Here is a 23,263-nt window from a genome sequence, read left to right as displayed (position 1 = left end):
AAATAAAAAGCATTTAAAATGTATAAAGACAAAACCCAAGCCTCATAAACAAATGGGACTGGCAACATTGCTTCACCTAAATGCTTTTTTCTTCTACTTAGTAGGAGATGTTTCTCAAGACTTGAAATAAGTGTTGTTTTGTATCTGCAGGGCTTTCAGCAAGTGGCTGCCAAATTACGAAACCCTCTGGATTCCAGCAATGCACATCTCTGCTGCCTGCTGCACTCAGAGTATCTGGGAACAGGAGGAGGAAAACAAGCTTATCATTTATAAAATTATTGCTGGTTTTGTGGCTGTGATGCTCTCTGCAGTGCACAAGAATAACTTGCTTGTGACATCAGTAAAATAAGGATGTACAACCTAGAGCACGTTGTCCTCTCCATGGATACCACACTTAGGCTTTCTCAAACAACACTGGGTTTCATCCCGAGGTCGAGTCTCAGGACTCTGGGAAGCTTCGTCCCATGGGGACACAACCTGGGACCTGGGCACAAGGACAGTCTTGTTCTGACTTCAGCCCTGTGGAATGACACCAGGATAATGCACTGACTCAGCACAGTCCCACTGCAAGTGCACGGTGCTTTTCCCAGATGGAAGGGTTTTGGCAAAAGCTTCCTAGCTATCCCTGGCAACTGGAAAGGCCCGTGAGAGAAATGAATGGGTGCTTGAGCACATGTCAACCCCAGAGGCCAAAAAGTTCAAGAAATAGGGTATAACTATGAATAAATACTAGCCTCACTCAAAACTAAAGCCAGTCCTGTTTTTAAGGCACTTTGAAAAGTAGGATATTAAGCTGCATGCCCATGCCTCCCTCCTCTTGCTCATCATCCAGACTTCCCAGTCATGAAGGTGGTAACTATGAGTTTTTTTCCCAGGAAAGGAAAAAAAGGAAGGAGGTATATTAAAAACAGACTTACTAGAAACTGTTGAAAACAACCTCCACAATCACGCCTGTCCCAGTGCTATCAGCTTCCTAGATAGGCTGCCAAGATGGCATTTGAGTAGCTAAGAAAATGGATCTAGTACAGGATGCCAGACTTCTCAGTCACTAAAATGCTCAAGCAATAAACTAAGCTGACCATTGTTTCTTATCACCAAGCAAACAAACCCTGTTGGCAGGAAAACTGCTTTTGGAAAGTGATTCCCTGCACAACTGAGATGGGCTCCAAATGCAAGTGTTCACATAATGCTGGACTCCAGGGGGCCATTGGCACTGTGAAGGACACTGACACAAAACCTGGCCTACAGTTTGATTTCAACATCTTGCTTTCACCTCATTTCTGTTGCTCTGTAGGCCATATTTGTTACCACAGGAAAACCTCCTGCTTTCATAGTGCAAAATTTTCAGTCATAACTGGGTATCTTTTATATTCATTTTTAGCCTTGGCCATATCTAAGATGCTGGATCGGTTCTTACAAACAAACTGAACAAACTGACAAACAACTACAAATTACTGATCTGCAAATTGCATGTTTAAAATGCCCTGGTGTAAAAACATCCATCATAAAGCAGTGCCTTGTCCTTTACCCTCCAGTCGGCACAAAATAGTGATTGGCACATGGAAAAGCACATCAGACAAAGGAACTTTTCTCACTGAAATTGGTGGGAATGCTTCTGAGCACTTCAAAGGGTAGAGAAGGATGTCCCCAGCAAGCACATCCATTTTACAGCCTCACCAACGCCAATATTCTGACCTGAAAGTGGAATATGTGAGGAAGGTCAAAAAGGGCCATTTTCTGTGCTGCCCGGGAGCAGCCCAGGAGTTACCTTTGGCATCTCCACAAAAGGCAGGGAGGAGGAGCCCTGCTCCCACCTCTGTGGCTTCTGCTGGCCTCCAACCCAACATCAGGGGAGGCTTCCAGCGAGGTGGAACCGGGCTACCTGAGGGATTGTCAGCTTCCTACTCTAGGTTGCTTAGAGGAAAAAGGAAATAGTTCTGGAACAATACAGACAGAGGCTTTAAATAACTGTCAGAGGAGTGCTGCTTACTGGAAGTAAGATGATGATTTCCCCCCTCATTTTAGTAATCCGCGGCCACCCCTGTGCATAGCAAGGAGGCAGATCTCAATCCCAGAACACTGAAAGGAGCGTCCCCGCCTGCCAAGGCCAGGTTAGCAGGATTACCAGCCCGAGCTGCCATCCCCAGGCACACAGGGTGTGCAGGGCACACAGGCAAGCTCATTAGCAAACTCTAAAATTGCAACACATCCCGGAATCGGGGCTTGCCGGGGCATGGCCAAGCACAGGACAGGTGAACCCCTCTCGCCCCTCCCGGGTCACACGCGGCTCCCCGCGGGGGTTTCCCAGGGAAGCCGCTCCCGGTGCAAAGATCCTGCAACAGGCGGACCCCTGTGGGGGATCCCGGCGCACTGGCCCATCAGGTTCGGCGACATTTGAGCTCCCAGAGTTTAGAAAGACAGCGGCTTTTGCTGCTGTTTACATGTCAAACAGCAGCGTGATTCACAGCGCGGATCCCGAGGCGCTGCCTGGAAACGAAAACCGGGACGCGTACGCCCTGGCCACGCCCGTCTGCTGGACGGTGTCTGCTGGGGATTTTATTTACAGAAGCAGAAAATAAACCATAAAAGCGCCTCAAAGCCTGAGTTCAGCGGCGGGCCCTGGCAGGCGGGCAGGCAGCGGCTCGCCGGGCCGGGCAGGCCCGCGCAGGTGGGACGGCTCCGCCTCAGAGCAGAGCCCGGCGCAGCTGAGGCGGGGAGCGGCATCCCGGAATCCCGGGACCGGGACAGCCCCGGGGGAGCGGGGGAGCCGCTCCCGCCGCGCCCGCAGCGGCCCCGGCGCAGCGCCACGCCAAGGACTACAACTCCCAGCGCGCATTGAGGCAGCCGGAGCCCCGTCAGGCCTACCGCTCCCAGCACGCACCGGGGCGGCACGAGCGGGGTGCGTGGGCGCGGCGCCGCGCAGTGCCAGCTGGGAGCTGTAGTTGTGCCCGGGGGCGGTGCCGGCCGGAGCCGCCATGCCGGAGGGGACGGGAGCGCTCCGGGAGGTGCTGCCCAAGCAAGGTACCGGCGGCCGGCACCGCCCGGCGCTGCCCGCCCGGCCCGCCACTCGCTCACGGCCTTTCTCTCCCTCTGCAGGGCAGCTGTCGGTGGAGGACACGGCAGCGCTGGTGCTGTGCAAGCCCAAGATCCTGCCCCTCAAGTCGGTGTCGCTGGAGAAGCTGGAGAAGCTGCAGAGGGCGGCGCTGGAGGCGGCCCCGCCGCCCGAGGCGGCCCCGCCGCCGCCCGCGGGGGCCGCGCCGGCCCGGCCGTAGCGGGGCGGGCCGTGCCCGGCGCCCGCGATCGGAGGTACCGCGGGGCGGGCGGGCCGCGCGTCGGGCGCTGCTGGTGCAGAAGCTGCGCTGGTCGCTGCCCTGGCGCTGTTTAAACGCGAATTTAGAGAACCAGAACCCCTCGGAAAGCGGGAGGAGGCGAGTTCCACACACCCTGCTCCAAGCCGGGTTTACCAGACCCGCTCGAGCACGATCCGCTTGGCTCCTAGAGCACAGCGAGTTCCCGGCCCTGGCATGGCTATTCCCAGCATTTCAGAACACCTGAAATCTGAACGTGAAACTGAAAAACAATGGAGAGCCTCTACTGAGTTCCTGTAAGCGAGTCATCCTTAGATCCATCTTGTTCTTGAGGAACGGCTTCACGAAGCTGCAAAGACACAGTCACAGTATCTGTGCCAGCCTGGACACTCCTACGCAAGTCAGTTGTGTTTTCCAAAACAGATCTCGTAAATACTCACTTGCCATGAGCTTAATTATTCTGTGCTCTCCTCCTGATTGCAATACCAAAGGGCAGCATTGGATGTACTGCTTAATTTATTCCATTTAAAATAAATAAAAAGGAAACAAGAGCTTCACAAAAAATATCTTTAATATGTTTTACCAGAACTTTTCACTTTTCCAGTTACATAAAAAAAAAGACAAGTTTGGTACATGGGGGCTGAAACCAACCAGTGTTCTCCCCTGAAACAGATGAATTTGTCTTGTCACCCAGCTGTATTTTCTTGGGCTCTTTAAAACAAACTGCTAATTTTTTTTAACTCCCAAAGCACAGTATTTCTTTAGCAGCAATGAAAATGGGATCACAGCAGCTTAACTTGACCCTTCTATAATAAAGCTTTGTATAAACCAGTGATTTTTATGATGACAGCACTGTCCTGGAAAGAGCGAGCGGCAGTCAGACATTGATGCACACGTGGAATGATTAGGTCATAAACATGGCACATACAGAGATAGCTTATTTCAAGGCACCACCACAGCAGAGTGGCTAGTTGTTCTACCATATGCCCAAAGAAAGAACACTTCTTCCTGAAATTTACAAAACTATTAAAAAAAAAAAAGAAAACAATTTGTACCCAAAACATGTGCTCTTAAAAAAATACCAACTGTGCTAAGCAACTCTTGAATTTGGTCTGTCCTAGATGTGTATCCATACACACACCAGAGGAGCATGCGTGTTGTGTAGATCGACAGCGAGCTATGTTCCCTTCCAGCTTGTAAGGCTTCAGGAGGCAGGTCTCACATTCAGTAGCTTTCCAGCTTCAGACGACCTCCGTCTCCTTCACTCACAAAACGCTTCCTGCCCCTATAAGAAAGTAGAAAGTCCCTTTTCAGTAATTCAGAGTAGTACTGCTTGTTTTTTACCAGTGAGAAGAATCTTCTCCCGGATCTTGGAAATCAAAAATAAAGCGCGAGTTCAGCAGGGTTAGCAGCGATCACAGTGTCAGCTCAGCTGCTTAAAAATGCTGGTTTGGAAACATAGAAATGGGGGGTTTCTACTTAAAACTGAAGTACACAAACCAAAAATGCCTCTCAACATATAACTGGTAGCCAAAGTATAATCAAGCTTTTGATGCAGTGATGACTCTCTATCCTCCCACACACCCAAACCTGCAAAACATTTGATACCAACGCACACAGAGTTTTAAGCGTAAAGTCCACAAATGGAGGCTGTTCTTGATAAAGATGCTATTCCAAGATCCAAATTTATCACATATAAGAACTCTAACAAAACACCCAAAATAGGAATGACCTGTCAAATAAATACTATTTCAAATGCATAAAACTGTGAATAATAGTATTAACATCCTATTTTAAAATTAACATATATTCCCGAGAGGAAATGAAACATCTTAACTGTTTTGTGATCAGTAAGGAGGTAACAGCATACTGATTAGGTACAGTTCACACAGCATTATTTATGCTACGAGTAACCAAGCCATACCCAAAAAAAAAAAAATTACACAAATCACAGGACAGATATGAGGAATGGGGTGTGCAGAGATTATCCTGTTTCTTTTTATATAAATATTAGGACTGGTTCTCTCATCTTAGAACTCTACTCGTATTCTTTGGTAAGTTTAAACCATTTTTAAAGGATTTTTTTTCGTTTCCCCAGTATAGCTGACAGTTTTCCGCTGTCACCTACACGGACCATTGTGACACCAGGATCTTCCAGCTTGGTGCTCCACCAATTTCTACCAAGAAAATCAGGAAATGGAGAGGCAGCTTTTATCCTGTGGGGAGCACTGAGGGGTGCTGCCTGGCATTCACAGGAGGCTACCTTTCCTTATCCCAGCCTCAACAGGTTTCACATCAATGCAGCTTCTTAATACACGTTTTACCAGTCCAGCTGCTGGTCCATCCTCCAGTTTCCACCTCCAATCAGTAACACTTTGGTCCCAAGATGCTGCTTTCTGTGACCTATGATAGGAATGAAAACAGTGCCTTTGCCTAGCTACAATGAAACAAGTACCTTGAAGGGCAGAGGTCTCTCAGGGGTTTGGAGATGATTCCAGCCTGAAAGCATTCCTCTACAAAGCGCTCCAGCACTGAATAGGAGTGTGGCACATCCAGGTTAATGTCTGGGATTTCACAGTAAACCCGTTCATAGCCCTGCAGTGTAAGGATTCAAATAATCATCAGGTTATTCTATTATTTTGTTACAGTGTTTTTAAATACCCTTCTGCATTCCACAGGATTTATTTTTTTTAAATGGTTTTACAAACCTAAAGCATTGCAGCTCCAAGTCAGTAGAGAGATAAGGTATATAATATCAGCCCATACCATGGCACTATACAAGTATCTATCTACATAAAAACACAACCTGAACTTTTAACTTCTTTAGAAGTCAGAAATCCAGACACTATGAAACCTGTATGTTAACCTGCCTGTTGCTACAAGGGTAGTAACATGGGAAGAAAATTAATGTCTTCCATGTAAGTGAACAAAATGTGGCCAGAAATGATCAACACAAGTTTATGCTACAGAGGGGAGACTGGGGACAACCAGAGATGACTTCAGCACTTCCCACCAACAACACAGCTGTAAGTATGGAAGTGTTGGTGTGGTTCCCAGTCTGTCCTGGGACAGAATTGCTGTCCTATACTCATCCTGAGAAGTAAAGTCACAGATGGTTCCAACTGTGCAAAATATTTATTTTTCTATACTGCTCCATACATTTGCAATTAGATAGCCTTTATTGTACTACTTCAGTTACAAATAATTACCAGATAAAAAGACACATTTAAAAGATGAAGCAATATTTCACCATTTTAGATTATTAGTTTTAACCATTTAACTGCATAAAGACAGCTGAAAATTTTGGAAGATCTTATACAAACTTCTCTAGATGCCACACTTACTCTTTTCATTTGATCCACAGTAATGACAGAAGACTTCCACAGAGTTTTCAGCAAATCCAGTATCATTTTAAATGTCTTTTCTCCAGTTGACTCCAGAACTAGTACAATGGCCTAAAAACAAATAATGCAAGAGTTTTGACTAAAATGAAAACACTGGCTCAGGTACAAGGTGTGTGACCATATGAGGTACAGAAAGGAGTGAATGTGTTATGAATTTTCTGAGGGAAAAAGCCCATTTGCTACATGCACTCACAATTTCAGTTTTTTTACTATTATTATTAGTAGTAGTAGTAGTATTTATTATTGTTGTTGTTATAAAAGAAAAACAAATCAAAATTCTTTGGATAAGATAAAAGGTATGCAAAACCAGAAAGGACTAGACATAGTGAAAAGCATTGCCTTTCTCTCTCATGTTTCACCACTACATGACTATATCCATATGGCTGCTGAAATACAGATGGTAATTAATTAATTTTGTGAAATTAATTTTATATCCATGGGGTTTTAATTTTGTATCCATAGGGGTTTCTTATCTGTGATTTTAGGAGGACTCAGAAGTTTAGATTCTACAATATTGCACAACCCCCATCAACTGAAATGATTCTCTAGTTCTATTGTGAAGGAATTTTCTATAACAAGTCCATTGACTGAAATGGAAATTTTGTAGATTGTGGGTGTTCAGCTTTATTGGTAAACAACCATTTCCCAATTTGGCAGATAAAAGAGTACAAATGGGAACAGTCTCCCATATAGGCTGGTCTGAAATATGTAAGCTTTTACAAATGTGCTGGGTGAAACAATCCCACCCTGAAAAAAGAAGCTCTATAATTTAAAAAAACCAGGTAACACCCATTAGAATACCCAGATATCTGAAACTAGAAGGAAATAAACACCAAAACAAAGCATGGGAGGTTTTTCTTTGTTGCTATTCCTCAGCAGAAAATAAACTGAGATCTTATTTTCAGGAATTTATAATAAACTGAATTCAACTATTTAATCCCCAGAAATTACTTAGGAATCTTCCCAGAGTCAGCAGCAGTTTACTTATTGCACAATGCACATAGAAATGAGCACACAAACCTTGAACTTTACATTAAATAGTTTAGTTATTCAAATAACAGAACAAGCAACCTAAGCTTCACATGCCAGTTATATTATTTGCATGCCCACATCAAAACAACAACAATTATTAAAGGGACTGTGATTTCTCCTTACTTCATATACAAGTTCATGGTGAAAATGGGGTACTTCCAGTTCCTGAAGGCAGCGTTCTGCTTCCAATACATCTCCAGAAAGCAAGTACTCTTTCAGCAACATATCAATCTATTGAATTTTAAATAAAAACCCAACACTAATTAGATACAAAATGCAAAAGCGGTCAACCATTTTGATAATCCACTAGCAACCCAGCAGCACATTAGTTCCTCAAACTTGCTGCCAATGGTTTTATAAATGTAATTAAATTTAGGCATTAATTGAATCGAGATGTTATCAGTAACCTGAAACACAGTGTAAGCCAAATACCTATCCACAGTGTTGATACAGAAGCACCAAAATCATTGTTTTATAAGCTGTGTGTCACCATAAAAGGAGCATGTGGGTGGCATTAAGTTTATCCTCTCCCTTGAATGCCTCCTCCTATCATCTGTTAGACTCCCAAACTAGAAATTGTAACATGACCTTTTCCTTTAGACCTGCTTACTTTATAGCATGGATCTCTAAACATTCCTCTTTCTTCCTCTCTCTTTTTTCAGTTATTACTGTCTTTTTGATCAGCAGTGCCAAAAAATAATAGTTTATCTAGTTTAGCCAGTTTCATCTTGGCTCTTTTAATTACTTCATCACTTTATACTGTGAGGTCTTAAAAAGCTGAATGCTTACAAGTTTTGCTTAAAGCAAAAATAAACATATACTTGCAATACAGAATGTTGTACTAGCATGCTCCCACCAGTGACAAATATTACAAAATCAACTAAATTATCTACATCAGTTCTACTACGTTGTCTAAATCAATTATATAAAAAAAGAAAGTCCAAGCAACAAAACAAAACCAACACTCATAACGTAAGATGTCATTTTAGTATGGGATACTTGTCTGTCTTCCCTCTGCCCCGAACAACGTAAGCTCAGACCAAGAGGCAGCTGGGGAGTGGGGAGTTTTGTCGTTACCTCTTTGACCAGGTGTTTCACAGACTGCTGGCCCCCTCCTGCCCCCCAGACGCTGTCGATGCGCTTGCCTCCCTTGCTCATGCTCAGCAGCACCGTCGCACGGTCCAGCGCCGCTCTAAAGGCAGAGTCAGTGCTTTAAACCTGATCACACAACTTCATTAAATGCATCTGCAACTTCCCCCATAGCCACGTCTCCTCAAAGCTACCAGATCTTTGGGAAGAGGTCAGGGTTATCAACTCCACAGGGATCATCCAGATAAAAACAAAAAAGCAAGTAAGCTCCCCACGTTGCCTTTCTGTCACCCTTACACTCCTGCTCATATCAAGGACAGGTAACAATGCTGCAATGGCACTAGATTAAATCACCAATGCAGAACCTGAAACATCCTCACAAAAAACACCTAGATGTTGTTCTTATGCAGAAATGGATTGTATCCAGTTTTCTCCAAGAATGCAGCTTGGCAGGTAGATCTCAAACAAAAAAGGCCTGAGTTGCTGCCACACTCAAGAATATTTTTCTATTGAAATACTATTTTCTGTTTGGGTCTGAAGAATTATGAAACCTTTAGAATTTAAGCCAAAGAAAACACTTCAGAAGGTAAATATGTAGTTGGAAAAATAGCACAAGCTAAAGATGCCTGCCAGTTTATTGAAAAAATAATAAAAGGGAAGTAAGGTAAAAAAAAGAGGCCTGGGATACAGTATGTACCGTCCATGTAAAGGAGGAACAGTTCTCCCAGTCCTCATGCTGGGGGCAAGCCAATAACAATAACTCTATTCACCAAGATTTAATGAGCAGGAAAGACTGGCCAAGAAATAACAAAGGCAGAAAAGCATCCCAGATGTGCAGAATGCAGGCTACAATCCTTCAAATCACAGGACACATTTATGTAAGTGACAGACAATTTTCTCAATTTGAGCCCCCAAGGTAGGCAGCTAAGAATTGCTCTTCATTCTGAAAGTACTGAACTATAATCACTGCAAATGCAACTTCTGGAAGAAACAGGAATTCAGCACCTCCATAAGCCTGAAACATACACTTACGGGGGTAAGAAAAATAAAACATGACTCATTATTAAAACATCCCTCTTTGTCAGAGATTGCTCCTTCAAACTTCTCACACTGACATGGAAAACAATTGTACTCCTTGACAAATAGAACATTACAGAGAAAGTCTCGGAAATCACTGCACAGGCTTCAAACCTCTGTAAGGCAAAACAGTTAATCCCTTGTGTATTTCACAACATATTTACAGCAGCTGTCCTGATGCTATATTTACCCATTAATCACATTAAAGCTTTTTCTAAGACAAAACCTTCCATAATCACTGCTTCTTTCAGCTCATTTTCTACCCTTGAACATAAGCTGGACAACAAAGCTGACAAACTCAACTCAAATGTATTAATATATTTTTCAGAACCTAGTATTTCTTCTCTGACTTGAGTCATTCTGGATTTTGTTGGTTTTGTGGTTTCTTTTTTTTTCATTTCAAGTTAAAAAAAAAAAAAAAGTTAAATAACTGCATTATTTATTTTGAAGCTGTGAATTCCTGATCATCATCTTTGACATTTGGAATAGAAAACTGTCTCTAGAGAAAAAGCAAGGAAATTACCGAGCTTGGACACAATCCACAGTGCCTTTGTAGCCATCTATGTAGGTACTGCTTAGGATCCCATCTCCAACAGCTCTAGCAATGAACTGGCCCACCAACTGCAACAAAACAGAAGCATTTTTAATTAAGTGCTGAATTTCAAAGAAGTTTTAAGTAGATAATTATAATGTGCTTGATTTTCAGATTTTATTTAAATGATCTGTTTCAAAGTGAAAACACAGGCTGAGTAATTGGGAGACGATTACAGACAGTAAGAAAATCAATAGATATTTTTCAAACACAGGGTCTATTTCATTTTATTTGATCTATTTTAGCCACAAAAAGCTTTTGACTACTGACATAAAGATTTACAAATATACCTGTGGTGCCCTGGGAGAATCCAACACCAATTCAGGTAGTTCTTTGAGCAGTCTATCAAAGGATTTTTCCACATCAGTCTTGCTTACTACTGTCCCACAAAGGTCGGAGATGAGCTTAGATGTCATTTCCCTGTGACTAGCCTTCCCCTCTAATGCCAAGGAAACAGCCAGCACTGGCACACTGTATTTCATTTCACCAAGGTTTAAATTCTTCAGCATCTCCTGGATAAGATTGGACAAACAGAACAATGAGATTTCATAATTTGTATTATTTAAATATATAAATAGACCTCAAATATTGATGTGCTTATACTTATACAATTACATATATGCTTCTGCTCACAATAATTTATACAACTGCTTGGGTATTCTTATAGTGCATTTCTTGCCAATTTCTCTATAAACTCATTCATAGCTGGCAATTACCCTGTATGCTACAGCTTTGACCCCTAAAACAAAGAAATAAAAAGGCAGATAACATACCGAAACTTCGTTAGTATCTCCATGTTCAAAATACTCCTGGATGATTGGTGTTAAAGTTTTTTCAAATGCTCTTTCATCAAGAGGTAAAACTACTGTTTCATAGACACAGTTCTCCTGTTTTAAAAGACAACAGAAATACATATCCTTACTATCTTTTCTTGTACCTTCTACAGCACTAATGGCATCAAAATAGTGTTTTTTTAATCCTTAATGCTTTGTTCTTGGTAGTCAATATTCTGCCAAAAAACATTGGACTCTCTCTCTACTATTAAACTGCAGACAATGCTGGCTGTCATGCTTCTTCATATTTTGACTTTACTGTTAGCTGAATTCAACTGAAAGGCTGAATTTACTGTTAAACAATGGTAAACACACCAAACTCTGCTCCTAGGATTCAACTGGTACCACAGGAACAGAGGTTTAGTGCCTCCATAGTGAAGGGAAAGCGACAGAAGCTCCTGCCCCAGCCCAGCAGAGCTGGCCATGTCACAGGACCTTCCCCTGCATGTGGCACTCCTGTCCCTGGCAGGAACCCAGCCTTGTTCCCTCTTCCTTGGTGACTCTGTGACCAGACAGGTGGTGCCATGCACAAATCACAGAAAAGGCATTTTCAGAATATTTGTGGGCAAAGGCATTCCCTGAAGGGGAAAAAAGAAGCACACAGCAATTGCCTCACGTATCACCTGTCCTGCAGAGTTCCAGCAGCACCAGACCTGATTTAACTCAGTTCCCTACTCTGCACCTACAGAAGCAACACTCACAGCAATACTACAGAGCTGAACAAAGACATCTGATCAAAGACGTTCTTCAAGCAATGTGTAATGGAAAGACAGTTTTCATGATCAAGTATAGCAAAAATCAAAAATCCTATCCTTTCATCGCACCAAAGTTACACAGAATGTTCATGCTTCATAAAATTTTGTTCTATGCATTTGTCAGCTCCATTTTTAATGGCTATTTCTGTTTATGTAAAACATCAAATTTTAGGGAAAATTGATCCTGGAAGAAGGTTTTGATATTCTCACATAACATACTTTCAGCAGCTCTGGCTACAGCAAACAGCCTCTACTCAAAGGATACCACCATTGTTCTGCTTATGTCATACAGAGTGTACTGACAGTCTGCCTTGCAATTGCACTGATCTCAGAGACTTCAGCAATCTGTGTCCCTAATCACCATTTCCCTTTCAATGATAGGAAGCCCCTCTGCCCAATAAGTATTGCTTTCTCTCCCCTTCTCCCAGTAGTATGGCTGTAAGATACAATGTTCCATAACAAATTTAAATAAATATGTCAACAAAACGTCCAAGCTATCAACTTCATTAAGTGTTTATACCAAGCAGACAAGACATTGGAATATGGGAATACATGGAAGAGAAAAATCTATAAAGGATGCTAAACTCCCCACTTGAAAATAAACTAAACTCCCAAATTGAGCAAGTCTGTGTTGCAATTTTAACACATTGTCTGTGTGCAATATGGAGCAGTACTGCAACATCCACATCCACGGGAACCAGCAGTGGAGAACACACCTGGGAAAGGGATACTGCTCACTCAGGCACAGAAAGAGGGCTCGGGGGTGAGATTTTTGAGTATTACACTGTGACTTCTACACCAGCTGACTTTTTACTAGCCAATAATCTGTTCTTGAGCATAAAAATGAACATTTCAATGTAGCCAGGCTTACATTCATGTCAACTCACAAGGCCATTGAAATTGATAAGAGGAAATATAAACCAACACTGCAAAGAAACTATTTGCATACCTGGTCATCGTCATAATTAGGATCCTTAATATCTACTTCTTCCACATCATACACTTGACCTGGTGTTCCCCAAACTCCTTTACCACCTGCTCCACCTGGCAAAAATATGGAAGAGTAAGGACCACCAGTTTACACACAACACTAACTTCAACACAACATTCTTTCACTTAAAAGTGATCTATCACTGCTGTGCCCATCTCCTGACTAACAATATATGCTGAAGAGGGTGCGTTTGTCTGACAAGTTCCCACTTCCCCAGCCACTTTTCATCATTTTCCCACAAGACACTAGAAGCAGTATGGACTGCACAAGAATTCCTGAAGGTTGAAACTGTACTTTCAAATAGAACCATGATTTAAATTTGCATTAGTTACAGTCCTATGAACCACCAACAGTTCAGATTTTTGTATTAAGCCTGCTAAGGAAATGTACTTCCCTCGAAGACACATGTTGGTTGATCACAGACATATTAGATTTGCTGCCACCTGCTATTGCCACCCACTAAATAAAATAAAGGGCCAAATGCCTGCACAGAGACTGTGGTTTATGAAGACCATTTCCAGCAGAAAAAAATATGCTGTGCTTTGAACAAATTTTTATCTTTCTCCTTCTACTCTCTTCCCTAAGCTACACCAACCTTTCTTTGGTAGACCTCTTCCCTTTCCAGACCGGGATCGCCTGTCCAGAAGTTTGCCCTTTGGACTTGTAGGTACAACTCCAATCTTCAGTGTCTCTCCATTCTCACTAACAGAGTCTCCTCTCCCAGAATCTCTAGAGGAGTTTTTCCTCAACCGTCTCTTTGCTTTAGCATTTATTTTGGCTTCAGTAATTGAAGTTGCAGGAATCCAATTTCCATTGATTTCAGTTTTTCGTTCCTCAGACCCACCATTTTCTTCATCACCAGAAAATGGAGCATCATTTAGATTCTCAAGTTCTTAAAAAGACAGAAAAAAAATCTTACTATTTTAAACAGTTTTATGTTAGAATACCAACACACATTGCATTTAGAAAGGATTATAAATAACATCATATAGAATTCTTGTTTTCAAGAATGTAAAGGCAAACATTGTTTTTAAGGTATGTCTACATACTGCAGTAATAAGGAGTTCCTTGTTCCCCTGCCCAAAATATCCATAATCTAAACAGAGCAGATGTCAAGAGTTGGAAAGCAAATTAATAAAACCAGACATAAATACATAAACCACAGAAAACCCCACCCTTGTTAAACAAAAACTATCTGAACTCCTAAGTGCATAGATCTAAGTGCCTCGTTCTCACTCCTCCCACTCTTCTCTTGATTTAGAAACAAATTAAACTGCCAATACAGTAAATTCCGTAGGAACTCACCAATGTTACAAGACTCGTCACCAAAGTGAAATTAATTCCCTAAATCATCGACCAATATTTCCCTTATTCAATTCAAGGAATTTCAAACACAGCTCACTAGCAAGAAAAGCAACCATTTAGGCATAGAAAAATATAAAAACATTATTAATTTTAGGTTTTGTTTTTAAAGTTATGGGGGGAAAAATGCTGTTCACTACAAAGCTTGGAGAGCTTGGTAATGAAGACTCCTAGAATATACAGTCTTTTGCATCAGTGAGATCTTTCTTCTCTATGGATTGTCCCTCACTGTAGCTTCTGTCAAGACTGCTTCTAAACAGAACACAATCAAACAAAATAGGTTTGTTTTGTACCCAACATAAAACTCTCTCACTACATAAGAATCTGTAAATATCTCAGAGCACCAAGAAGCCCAGTAACTTCACTCTCTGAGGAAGCTAATGCACATTTAATGTTTAGGTCTAAAGTCTTATTTCACAAAGTTAAATTGTCCCCAGAATGTCTTATTTACAGCATTATAAACAAAAGTTTTCACAAGCCATTCTTTCCCTTCTTAACTAATAAAGACTTAAAAAAATAAAATAAAAAGCACCTGAGAACCTATTTACATTCCAATGAGTACCCTGGGAGTCCTTGCAAATGAGAAGACACACACAGACAGAGAACAGCCCCAGCTCTCTGTTACACAGTTCTCAATTTCTCCAGATCTGAGTAGAGTCCTAAAGACACAACCCACAGTGCCAACACTAGCAGGGCAAGACGAGGGCACTCAAAAGAAGCTGCTTTCTCAAACCTTTACAGAAGAGTTCACTGCCATAAACCCAGAATATGAAGAGTATTCAAAATTTACATTTGAACATAGCTAACATATTAATTCACCCTTCCAATACCTGCTCAAGAGCAACATGCATTTCTCAATACTTCTCAGAATTATGTTTTTTTCATTTTGAAACAAGTTCATTAAATATTATTTTTAAAGCAAAGTGAACTAATAAAATATTGCCACTCTCCAAGTATTTACACATATCAAAGAATATATTAAACTGAGCAAACATTGGTGGAACTGCCTCCTTTGTGATCAAAGAAATAACATTTAGATAATGGTGTTCAGAGATGTGAATGCTACAGCTGAGCAATAATGCAGCCATTCCAGGCTAAGCTTCATCTTTCCACTCATTACTCCCACAAAAGCATTCCTTTTATGCTTGCAGCAAGCTAAAAAAGAAAAGCATGCATCACATCCAGGAAAAGATTTCTCACAAGCAACTTTCTCTGTTTGTCTAACATTTTAATAAAACAATGAGAGATTTGCATAAAGCTAACAGAAGGGGAAAAAAGAGCAAACCCAACCAGGTTTCCTTCCTCTCATTCCCCAGGAGACCCCATCAGCAACAACCAGCTCCTCTCCAGCAAATGCACTCAAATTCTTCTTCATGCTCAGTCTCCCATTAATTTCTCCAGTTTAGACCTGAGTTCTGGCTGTCCACAAACTTCACTCTTCAATTACCACTTACTTCTTTGTCAGTTTCCAAAAAAAAAGGCCAACAATTAACACAAGTCAGTCCTGCCTCTGACAGCTAAGGATTAAAGGGGAGGCTACAGTCCAACCTCCTTACACAATCCTGATCTCAGATTCAAGACTAAAGGAAATCCTCCACAGGAAACATCCAACCCTTAAGAATTAATATTTCTCATTGCACTACTACACTGGTTTTTATATACCACTGTAACTTCCAGCTGCAGCCTCTTTCTCCATAATTTGGTAACCAACTGGCCCTCCACTATTAAGTTACCTAATTAGGCTTGAAAAAACAGACTGAACACATATACTATTTTCCGAAAACTTAGAAAATAAAATAATAAGAGCCTATAAAGTGGTGCAAATCTTCTTTCCAGTTTCTTATCTTCACCTCATATAACATACATACATAAGCAGTAACAGTTTTCAATCAACTTCAATACTTTGCTTACTATACACTTAGAACTTATCCAAATTTATCTCATTACCCTGCCATTAAGCCTAGCAAGCTCACTTAAAATCTGTGCTTTTATGGGCTACCTTCATTAACAAAGCCTTCTACCAATTTTAACTGTCCAAACTCTGCCAACCCAGCTCTCCTGCAGCTTTCCACCCTTTATCCAAACATAATTATAAAATGCTGAGAACCAAGGTGTCTTCTGCATTAACCTAATTCTGCTTTAATATCAGAAATCATATGGAGTACATTGCCACCTCAGCTGCATTATCCACCATAGATACATGTTATTCTAAAAAAACATTTAAAACCTCTTAAAACCTCTTTGACATGAAAGAGTCAGTGCAGACCATCACAACCTTTGGAAGATACAGAAAACAATATGAATCTGTTACCCTGACTAAGCATCATAAATAAATGTGTGAAATGGACAAAAGAATCAATTTCATAGCAGTCTCTAACACGTACTTCCTAAATTTTTCCCATGTCAGCCCATTCCCACCTCCAGTCAAGCCCTTCAAGATTTGTTTCCCCTAATTTTAAGATAAATTGTTGCATAAAAGCAGAATTTAAACACACCTACGCATTTTACTTTTAAGTTTATTCTTTTCTTCACACCAGCACTACTTGAATTCAGATGATAAGGAGACAAGTGCAACTACTATCCAGCAACTTGCAGAAATGCTAACTTTATTATTTCAATAAATTTTAAATAAACATAATAGGGCAGGATTCTTTGATATACATTTGAAGGAATAATTCTGTAAGTTTTTTATTTTTTTTTCTAAATCAGTATTGTTAAAAAGATTATCAGGTGATGCATTTTTTCTACAGAGAACCCTTCTGGTCAGCTAAACAATTTTAAGTTAAAAAAAAAAACAACAAAATAACTGAATATATTACTTACCTGTTTGGGTAATATAAATGTGTTCCTTTTCTATTTCCATAGCTGCTTAACAGAGCTGACTGAAATGTAAAGTCTTAATGTTTTCCCTCCAAGGCCTACACAGAAACAGAAAAGCTTAAAGAACAAAAAACACTAGATCAAAGTAAAATGCAAAGGCTTCACTCATAAAATATAATAGGGGGGTTGGTTCAGCTATAATTAACTATCAGTAGCAGTTGAAAAGTTCCTGGGAAGGTAAATGGTGTAGCAAGAGAAAAGCACCACCCTCCAACACTTCTAAGCCTGGATGCCTTAGCAGCTGTCAGTTCTGTTGCTTATAAATGGGACAAAAGCCGTTATTTTAAGGCTAGAAGCCCCATGTAGACTCCTTTTTTTAATTGATAAAAGCCACCTCTATCAACCCAGACTGTCCTGTTCTGCCAAGTGGTTATCTCTAGGAGGGTACAATATCAATGTCACAACTGTATCCATGAGAGAAACATTCTTCATGTGAATGATGCTGATAAAATGGTACCAATTTATCGAGCTCAGCCCAGCCCTTGGAAAACAAGCTAATTTTTGATCCTCCCCTCAAGGACATAGTCTTTGTTTTACTGTTTGTGTACATACAGCTATCAAGCTTTCACATCTGTGCTTCTGCACCCTTCAAACACTCTTTGCAACCACCATTCAATCTACAAGGGATAGAGTTCTCATTTAAATACTTCTCTTTTTCTGCTCCTCTTTCTCCCCCTTCCTAGTAGCTGCTATTGTCCAAACCACCCCATGTCACTGTGAAGACGATGGCATCATCCATCTTTACTTTATGTACACAAAAAAATTAAGCAGTCCCAGAATTTCCTCATACCTCACCTCATTCCTCATCTGCAAGACTTCCACAAATCCCTTCACAGGCCTGGGAATATTACTGGTATTTGTGTCTGTCCCATAAGAATTCAGGAGCCCGTTTTTCCCTATCTCATCCTTCGCTGCCCTGAAAACTGTGCACCATTGAGTGGCAAGACTGTGGCACCAAACAACTGCATTCCCTTCCCCTTTTCCCTTCCCTGGTTTTCCCCTTTCATGCCCACTTGCCTGCCACAGACCCATTAACAGCAAATGATTCATCACAGACCGTTGGCAATAAAGCAACCGGTTTGGGGCACAGCATTCAGCTGTCATGGTCTTGTGTTTCCTAATGCCAAACCAAACAGTTCCCAGCCTTGTGCAATAAGAGTCTTCCCCGCTCCACACATTTTTTAAAAGAAACAATTTTGTGAGTTACCTCAAGCAATCATTCAGGAGTTCTTAAGTGATGCCAATCACTGTTGGTTGAGATATTTTTCTGTGCAGGTCTTGGTCTAATCCACACAAACTACCTTGAAAGAACAGTTTTATCCTTCCTAGTGGAACGTTCCATCAGTTGTCCACCTCTTGGGAAAAGACAAAAAAGGACAAAACCTGTGTTAAATAATAATCTCAGCTTTCATAATTTGTAACCAAGTTCTAAATTTCAAGCGGAGAAATGCTTTTCCTGTACAGGAACCTAGTTGAAATCCTCCACCAGTGGCAACATAGTAAGTAACAACCCAACTTCCATGTAGTATCACTCTGAGATTCAGCATCCCACTTTGTTTATAAAAAGGACGATGGAATATCCAAGCCTTACAAGTCCTGCTGTCATACTGATCAGGAGATAAAAGACTCTCAGTCTCAGTCTAGCAATGCACCTTATCACTAACTCAAACCAGAAGACTCTGGAGCTTCAGGATGCTGGGATTTATCATTGTATCCAAATCCCATTTTCTCATTTGCAGACTTACATCACACAGTACTACCGATAAAACTGCCTTTAAAATATCAGAATCCATGTGGGAAGAGGTAATACAGGAATAAAATGGACAGAAGCCACTTTAGGCAGAAACGCCATGGAAATTTTTAAGATGAATCAGTGACATGAACAGTACTTTTAAAGTTCATAAGACAAGGGTATTTTTCTAAGTCACTGAAATCCACCAGTGAAACAAGCTCGGTGCTCTGTACCCACTACCATTTCTTGCACTTCATCTAAACAGGCAATTCTACCTCAGCAGGCACATTAACCTTTAGAAACAACACACGCAATAGGACAAAGCTTCCAAAAGTTACTAAGCCCTCCCGAGCTACAAAGCATCCCTGAGTATCTTTCCCATAGCATGCACTTATTCTCCCTCCTCGCTAACTTTAGGCAAACAAGCCCCCCCCACCGAAGCTCTGGAGACCTGCCAGCACCAGCTGCTGTTCTGCAGCCACACACACACAAAAGCACGGTAAGATTCGGTACTCCTACCAAACCCGCGCCGCGGGCCGGGACCAACGGCGCTGAGGAGCGGGCAGGACCGACGGCCCAGCCCGCCGCACCGAGGGCTGCAGGCCGCTGGCAGCGGGGCGCGGGCTCAGCCCGCCGGGCCAGACTGGCGCACAGGCACGGGGCTGGCAGTGGCCGCCGCGGCCCGGGAGCGGCCGGGATTTTCCCGGGATGCGCCCGCAGCGCCGCCGCTGCCTCAGGGCCGGGCCGGGCCGGGCCGAGTCCCCTCAGCCGCCGCGCGCTCCCGCTGCCGCGCGCGCGCCCGCTGCCGGCCCCGCCCCTGCCCGCCCGTGTTTTCTGCCCCAGCGACACGGCCACCCGCGGCGCCGCCATTGGCTGGCCGCCGCCCGCCCCGCAGCCAATCGGCGGGCGGAGCTCGGCGCGCGTTGGGCTCGGAGGGAAGGCCGGGGAGAGCGGGGAGGGCGAGACCATCGCGAGTGGGTCCGGGGGGTGCGAGCGGGAAGGAGCCATTGGTGCGGGGGGCGGGGGTGAGGGCGCCTGAGCCGTTCCTCCATGTCCCTGTGGGACACGGCGCGGGGCGGCCACACCGGGACCGGGACCGGGACAGTGCCACCGGGACCGGGACAGCGCCACCGGGACCGGGACAGTGCCACCTGCACCGGGACAGCGCCGCCCGAGCCCTTCCAGGGGCAGGGCCGGGCGAAGCGGCGGCCCCGGGATGCGGGAGAACGGCTCCCCACATCCCGCCTGGGGGTGCTGGGTGCTGGCACCGGGGCAGCTGTGCCTGGTTCCTCCTCCACGTGCTGGCCTACTAATTTAATTAAAAGCCAATTTTTCTTCCTTTTCCGAAGCATCAAAGCCATCAGAAAAAAGAATCTGTTAACTCTTATCGGCGTGTGTTTCTCTCTGCTGACAAGGGGAGCTCGGGCCTTTGGCTGCCTGCCCGCCCAAGCCCTTCCCTCAGCGCGGGGCTGGGTGCGGGGCAGGATGAGGGGCAGGATAAGGGGCTGGGTGCGGGGCAGGATGAGGGGCTGGGTGCGGGGCAGGATGAGGGGCTGGGTGCGGGGCAGGATGAGGGGCTGGGTGCAGGGCTCGGTGCGGGGCTGGGTGCGGGGCTGGGTGCGGGGCAGGATGAGGGGCAGGGTGCGGGGCTCGGTGCGGGGCTGGGTGCGGGGCAGGGTGCGGGGCGGATGAGGGGCAGGGTGCGGGGCTGGGTGCGGGGCTCGGTGCGGGGCAGGGTGAGGGGCAGGGTGCGGGGCAGGGTGAGGGGCTGGGTGCGGGGCTCGGTGCGGGGCAGGGTGCGGGGCAGGGTGCGGGGCGGATGAGGGGCAGGGTGCGGGGCTGGGTGCGGGGCTCGGTGCGGGGCAGGGTGCGGGGCTGGGTGCGGGGCTCGGTGCGGGGCAGGGTGCGGGGCAGGGTGCGGGGCTCGGTGCGGGGCTCGGTGCGGGGCAGGGTGAGGGGCAGGGTGCGGGGCAGGGTGCGGGGCTCGGTGCGGGGCAGGGTGAGGGGCAGGGTGCGGGGCAGGGTGCGGGGCTGGGTGCGGGGCTCGGTGCGGGGCAGGGTGCGGGGCGGATGAGGGGCTGGGTGCGGGGCAGGGTGCGGGGCAGGGTGCGGGGCTGGGTGCGGGGCTCGGTGAGGGGCAGGGTGCGGGGCAGGGTGCCGGGCAGCACCGCAGCTGGCCGGCGGCATTCCTGCTGCTCGGCCCCCGGCGGGCAGAGCTGCCGCCTTCCCCCCCTTGGGAAAGCTTCACACACGTTTGAGGATCAGGTTTGGGATTGACAGCCAGGCTGTGCATGTCCTTCCAAACTTCCCACCTTGTTTTAGTTTACTTTTATACCAACTGCCTGAGGGCACACACCTAATTAGAGATGACAGTCTCCTCTAATTGTGCTTTGCCTCCGTTCAGGTCTCTCCTCAAAACTCAGCTCACCCTTTGTTTTCTCCCTAATTTGTCACTCCAGAGAGCCCAAGCAATGAGGGAAGCAAATACAGATCACTTCTGCTTTGGTATTTGTGCACTGCAGGATTTTCCAGCTGCCAGTGAGAGAAACCTCCCCAGTTAACCAGATTATGACTTGACTTTTGTAGTGTTATTAAATATTTTTCCTGTATAATTCCACTCCTGATTGGTACTCTTCTGACTGAAATAAAAGCCAAAGTTCCCTTGTGTAAGAGCCTCTGAATTAATTTACTGGCCTGGCTCTGCATGAATCATCCAAAATAGATTTAAGATCTAAAACAACAACTATCTGTTAAAAGAATGTGCAGCACGATTGCCATGTTTTCATGATACTTCCCCCACCAGCTAAATGACAGAAAGAAAACCTTTCTTGCTCATGAAGGCATTAAATTGCAGACTTTTTCATGTCGGAACAGTCCAACATGCTCACACAAGATTTTTTTCACATGCAACCTAGAGGCAGCTTTAAAAGATGTTGTTTCCCCATCAATCAAAAAATAGTTCCTAGTTTGCTCTCTGCACCTCTGCTGACTCGTGCGTACCAAGCAAACTACCACAGTGTCATCACCAGGATTTGGAAAAGAAATTCTACCTATTAACATTCACCATGGAATTTAGCTTTCCCTGCAAGGCAGAGTGGGGCTTTAAAGAGATTTTTCAGTAAAGAAAGAGGTGACAGAGAGACTGAAACAGTAGCCAGAACCTGCACAAGAGAAGATGGCACAAAATATGGCATCATGCCAATTACACCTTTTAAAGCGCCATGGAAAATTGCTAAAGGATTTTCTACTAAAGTTTAGGGCTGATTCACTTCCAAGAAGCCTAAAAGCTGGATCAGAGGTCAAAAGAAGAGGAAAACCCCCAAACCATCCAGCACACCTCCAGACAACAAAATTGCGTGTTTTTTTCTTTCTTCTGCTGTATATCTCTATTAGCACGTGGGTTATCAATCACTGAAAATCTCATCTGATTTCTGAAGCACTATGACCTGAAAAAGAGCTTATGTGCATGAAAGATAACTTGTATTTTTCCATTGTATCAACCAGCCTACTAAAAGACATCACCTCTTTTTCCCTTTTTAACCTCAAACCTGCCTGCAACAACAAGAAAACAGCTGATCACATGCTAACCTCTGAGCTGTAGAGACCTACTCGCTCCCTCCCCTAGACATATTAATAGCAAACACACGATCAAAAATCCTCATGAAAACAAAACAGCAAAATTCCTCCTGACATTTAAAAAAAAAAAAAACACCACAGTCAAAATCTTTGGAGCGTTTGTGGTGGATTTGCAGCTCGAGGCAGCCAGCGCGGGGTGTCCAGCCGGAGCCGCCGCCCGACACCTGCACCCCGGGTTACCTGTGCCGCCCGGCCCCTCTGCGCTTCCACCCCTACAGCCGCCGATCACCTGGAGCGAAATGCTTGCACGGAGGCGAGCAGGTCACTTTCGAGCAGCCTTCCTTCCTTCGAGTTGTTTTCAAACTCTGCCCTCCCTTTCTCAGAGGCAGGCCAAGCCCTCCCGTAACACCCAGGGGAGGGATCCATTGGCTGGAGCTCCCCAAAGCGCGGGGAGCAGCCCTTCCCCCGCACGCTGGGCACCGCGTGGCTCCGCTGCCCGGGCCGGGCTGGCCTTTGCTGCTCACCGAGCGCTGGCTGAGCTGCTTCCGACCTCCCGCACCAGAGAGAGCAGCGAAAGCCGAGAGAAGTTGCCTTGGGTTAGAAACACTACCGAACGTTTATTTCCCTTGCAC

At 44.4% G+C, this 23,263-nt stretch overlaps 2 protein-coding genes across 4 annotated transcripts; one reads left to right on the top strand and one right to left on the bottom strand.

Annotated features, from left to right (window-relative positions):
* Positions 1–2,961: 2,961 nt before the first annotated feature.
* BBIP1 (BBSome interacting protein 1) lies at positions 2,962–3,272 on the top strand. Its single transcript, XM_021526011.2, has 2 exons — positions 2,962–3,021; positions 3,097–3,272. Exons 1-2 carry the CDS (start codon positions 2,976–2,978, stop codon positions 3,270–3,272), a joined length of 222 nt encoding a protein of 73 aa, XP_021381686.1. The 5' UTR covers positions 2,962–2,975.
* A 589-nt stretch (positions 3,273–3,861) lies between these two features.
* Positions 3,862–23,002, bottom strand: PDCD4 (programmed cell death 4). Of its 3 annotated transcripts, none has more exons than XM_021526010.2 (13): positions 22,921–23,002; positions 18,531–18,678; positions 17,267–17,361; positions 13,677–13,973; positions 13,040–13,134; positions 11,276–11,389; positions 10,793–11,014; positions 10,434–10,531; positions 8,822–8,936; positions 7,868–7,975; positions 6,653–6,763; positions 5,764–5,903; positions 3,862–4,593 (listed from the first exon to the last, which is right to left on the bottom strand). In XM_021526010.2, exons 3-13 carry the CDS (start codon positions 17,304–17,306, stop codon positions 4,533–4,535), a joined length of 1,401 nt encoding a protein of 466 aa, XP_021381685.1. In that variant the 5' UTR covers positions 17,307–17,361; positions 18,531–18,678; positions 22,921–23,002; the 3' UTR covers positions 3,862–4,532. The 3 variants fall into 3 exon arrangements, with proteins under 3 accessions (XP_021381685.1, XP_021381684.1, XP_021381682.1); XM_021526009.2 differs by having other exon boundaries at positions 22,872–22,960; XM_021526007.2 differs by lacking the exon at positions 22,921–23,002 and adding an exon at positions 19,575–19,713.
* Between the last annotated feature and the right edge of the window lie 261 nt (positions 23,003–23,263).

Source organism: Lonchura striata, chromosome 7, assembly GCF_046129695.1.
Source record: "Lonchura striata isolate bLonStr1 chromosome 7, bLonStr1.mat, whole genome shotgun sequence".
NCBI lineage: Eukaryota > Metazoa > Chordata > Aves > Passeriformes > Estrildidae > Lonchura > Lonchura striata.
This window is presented reverse-complemented; position numbering and strand designations above follow the sequence as displayed.

Excerpts from the sequence above, each read along its gene's own strand:
- BBIP1 (XM_021526011.2), top strand. The coding sequence starts at position 2,976 with ATGCCGGAGGGGACGGGAGCGCTCCGGGAGGTGCTGCCCAAGCAAG. Across the intron at positions 3,022-3,096 it reads GGAGGTGCTGCCCAAGCAAG|GGCAGCTGTCGGTGGAGGAC; the intron begins GTACCGGCGGCC and ends CTCCCTCTGCAG.
- PDCD4 (XM_021526010.2), bottom strand. The coding sequence starts at position 17,306 with ATGGAAATAGAAAAGGAACACATTTATATTACCCAAACAG. Across the intron at positions 10,532-10,792 it reads ATTCTCCCAGGGCACCACAG|TTGGTGGGCCAGTTCATTGC; the intron begins GTATATTTGTAA and ends GTTTTGTTGCAG. Across the intron at positions 5,904-6,652 it reads CTGTGGATCAAATGAAAAGA|GGCTATGAACGGGTTTACTG; the intron begins GTAAGTGTGGCA and ends CTTACACTGCAG.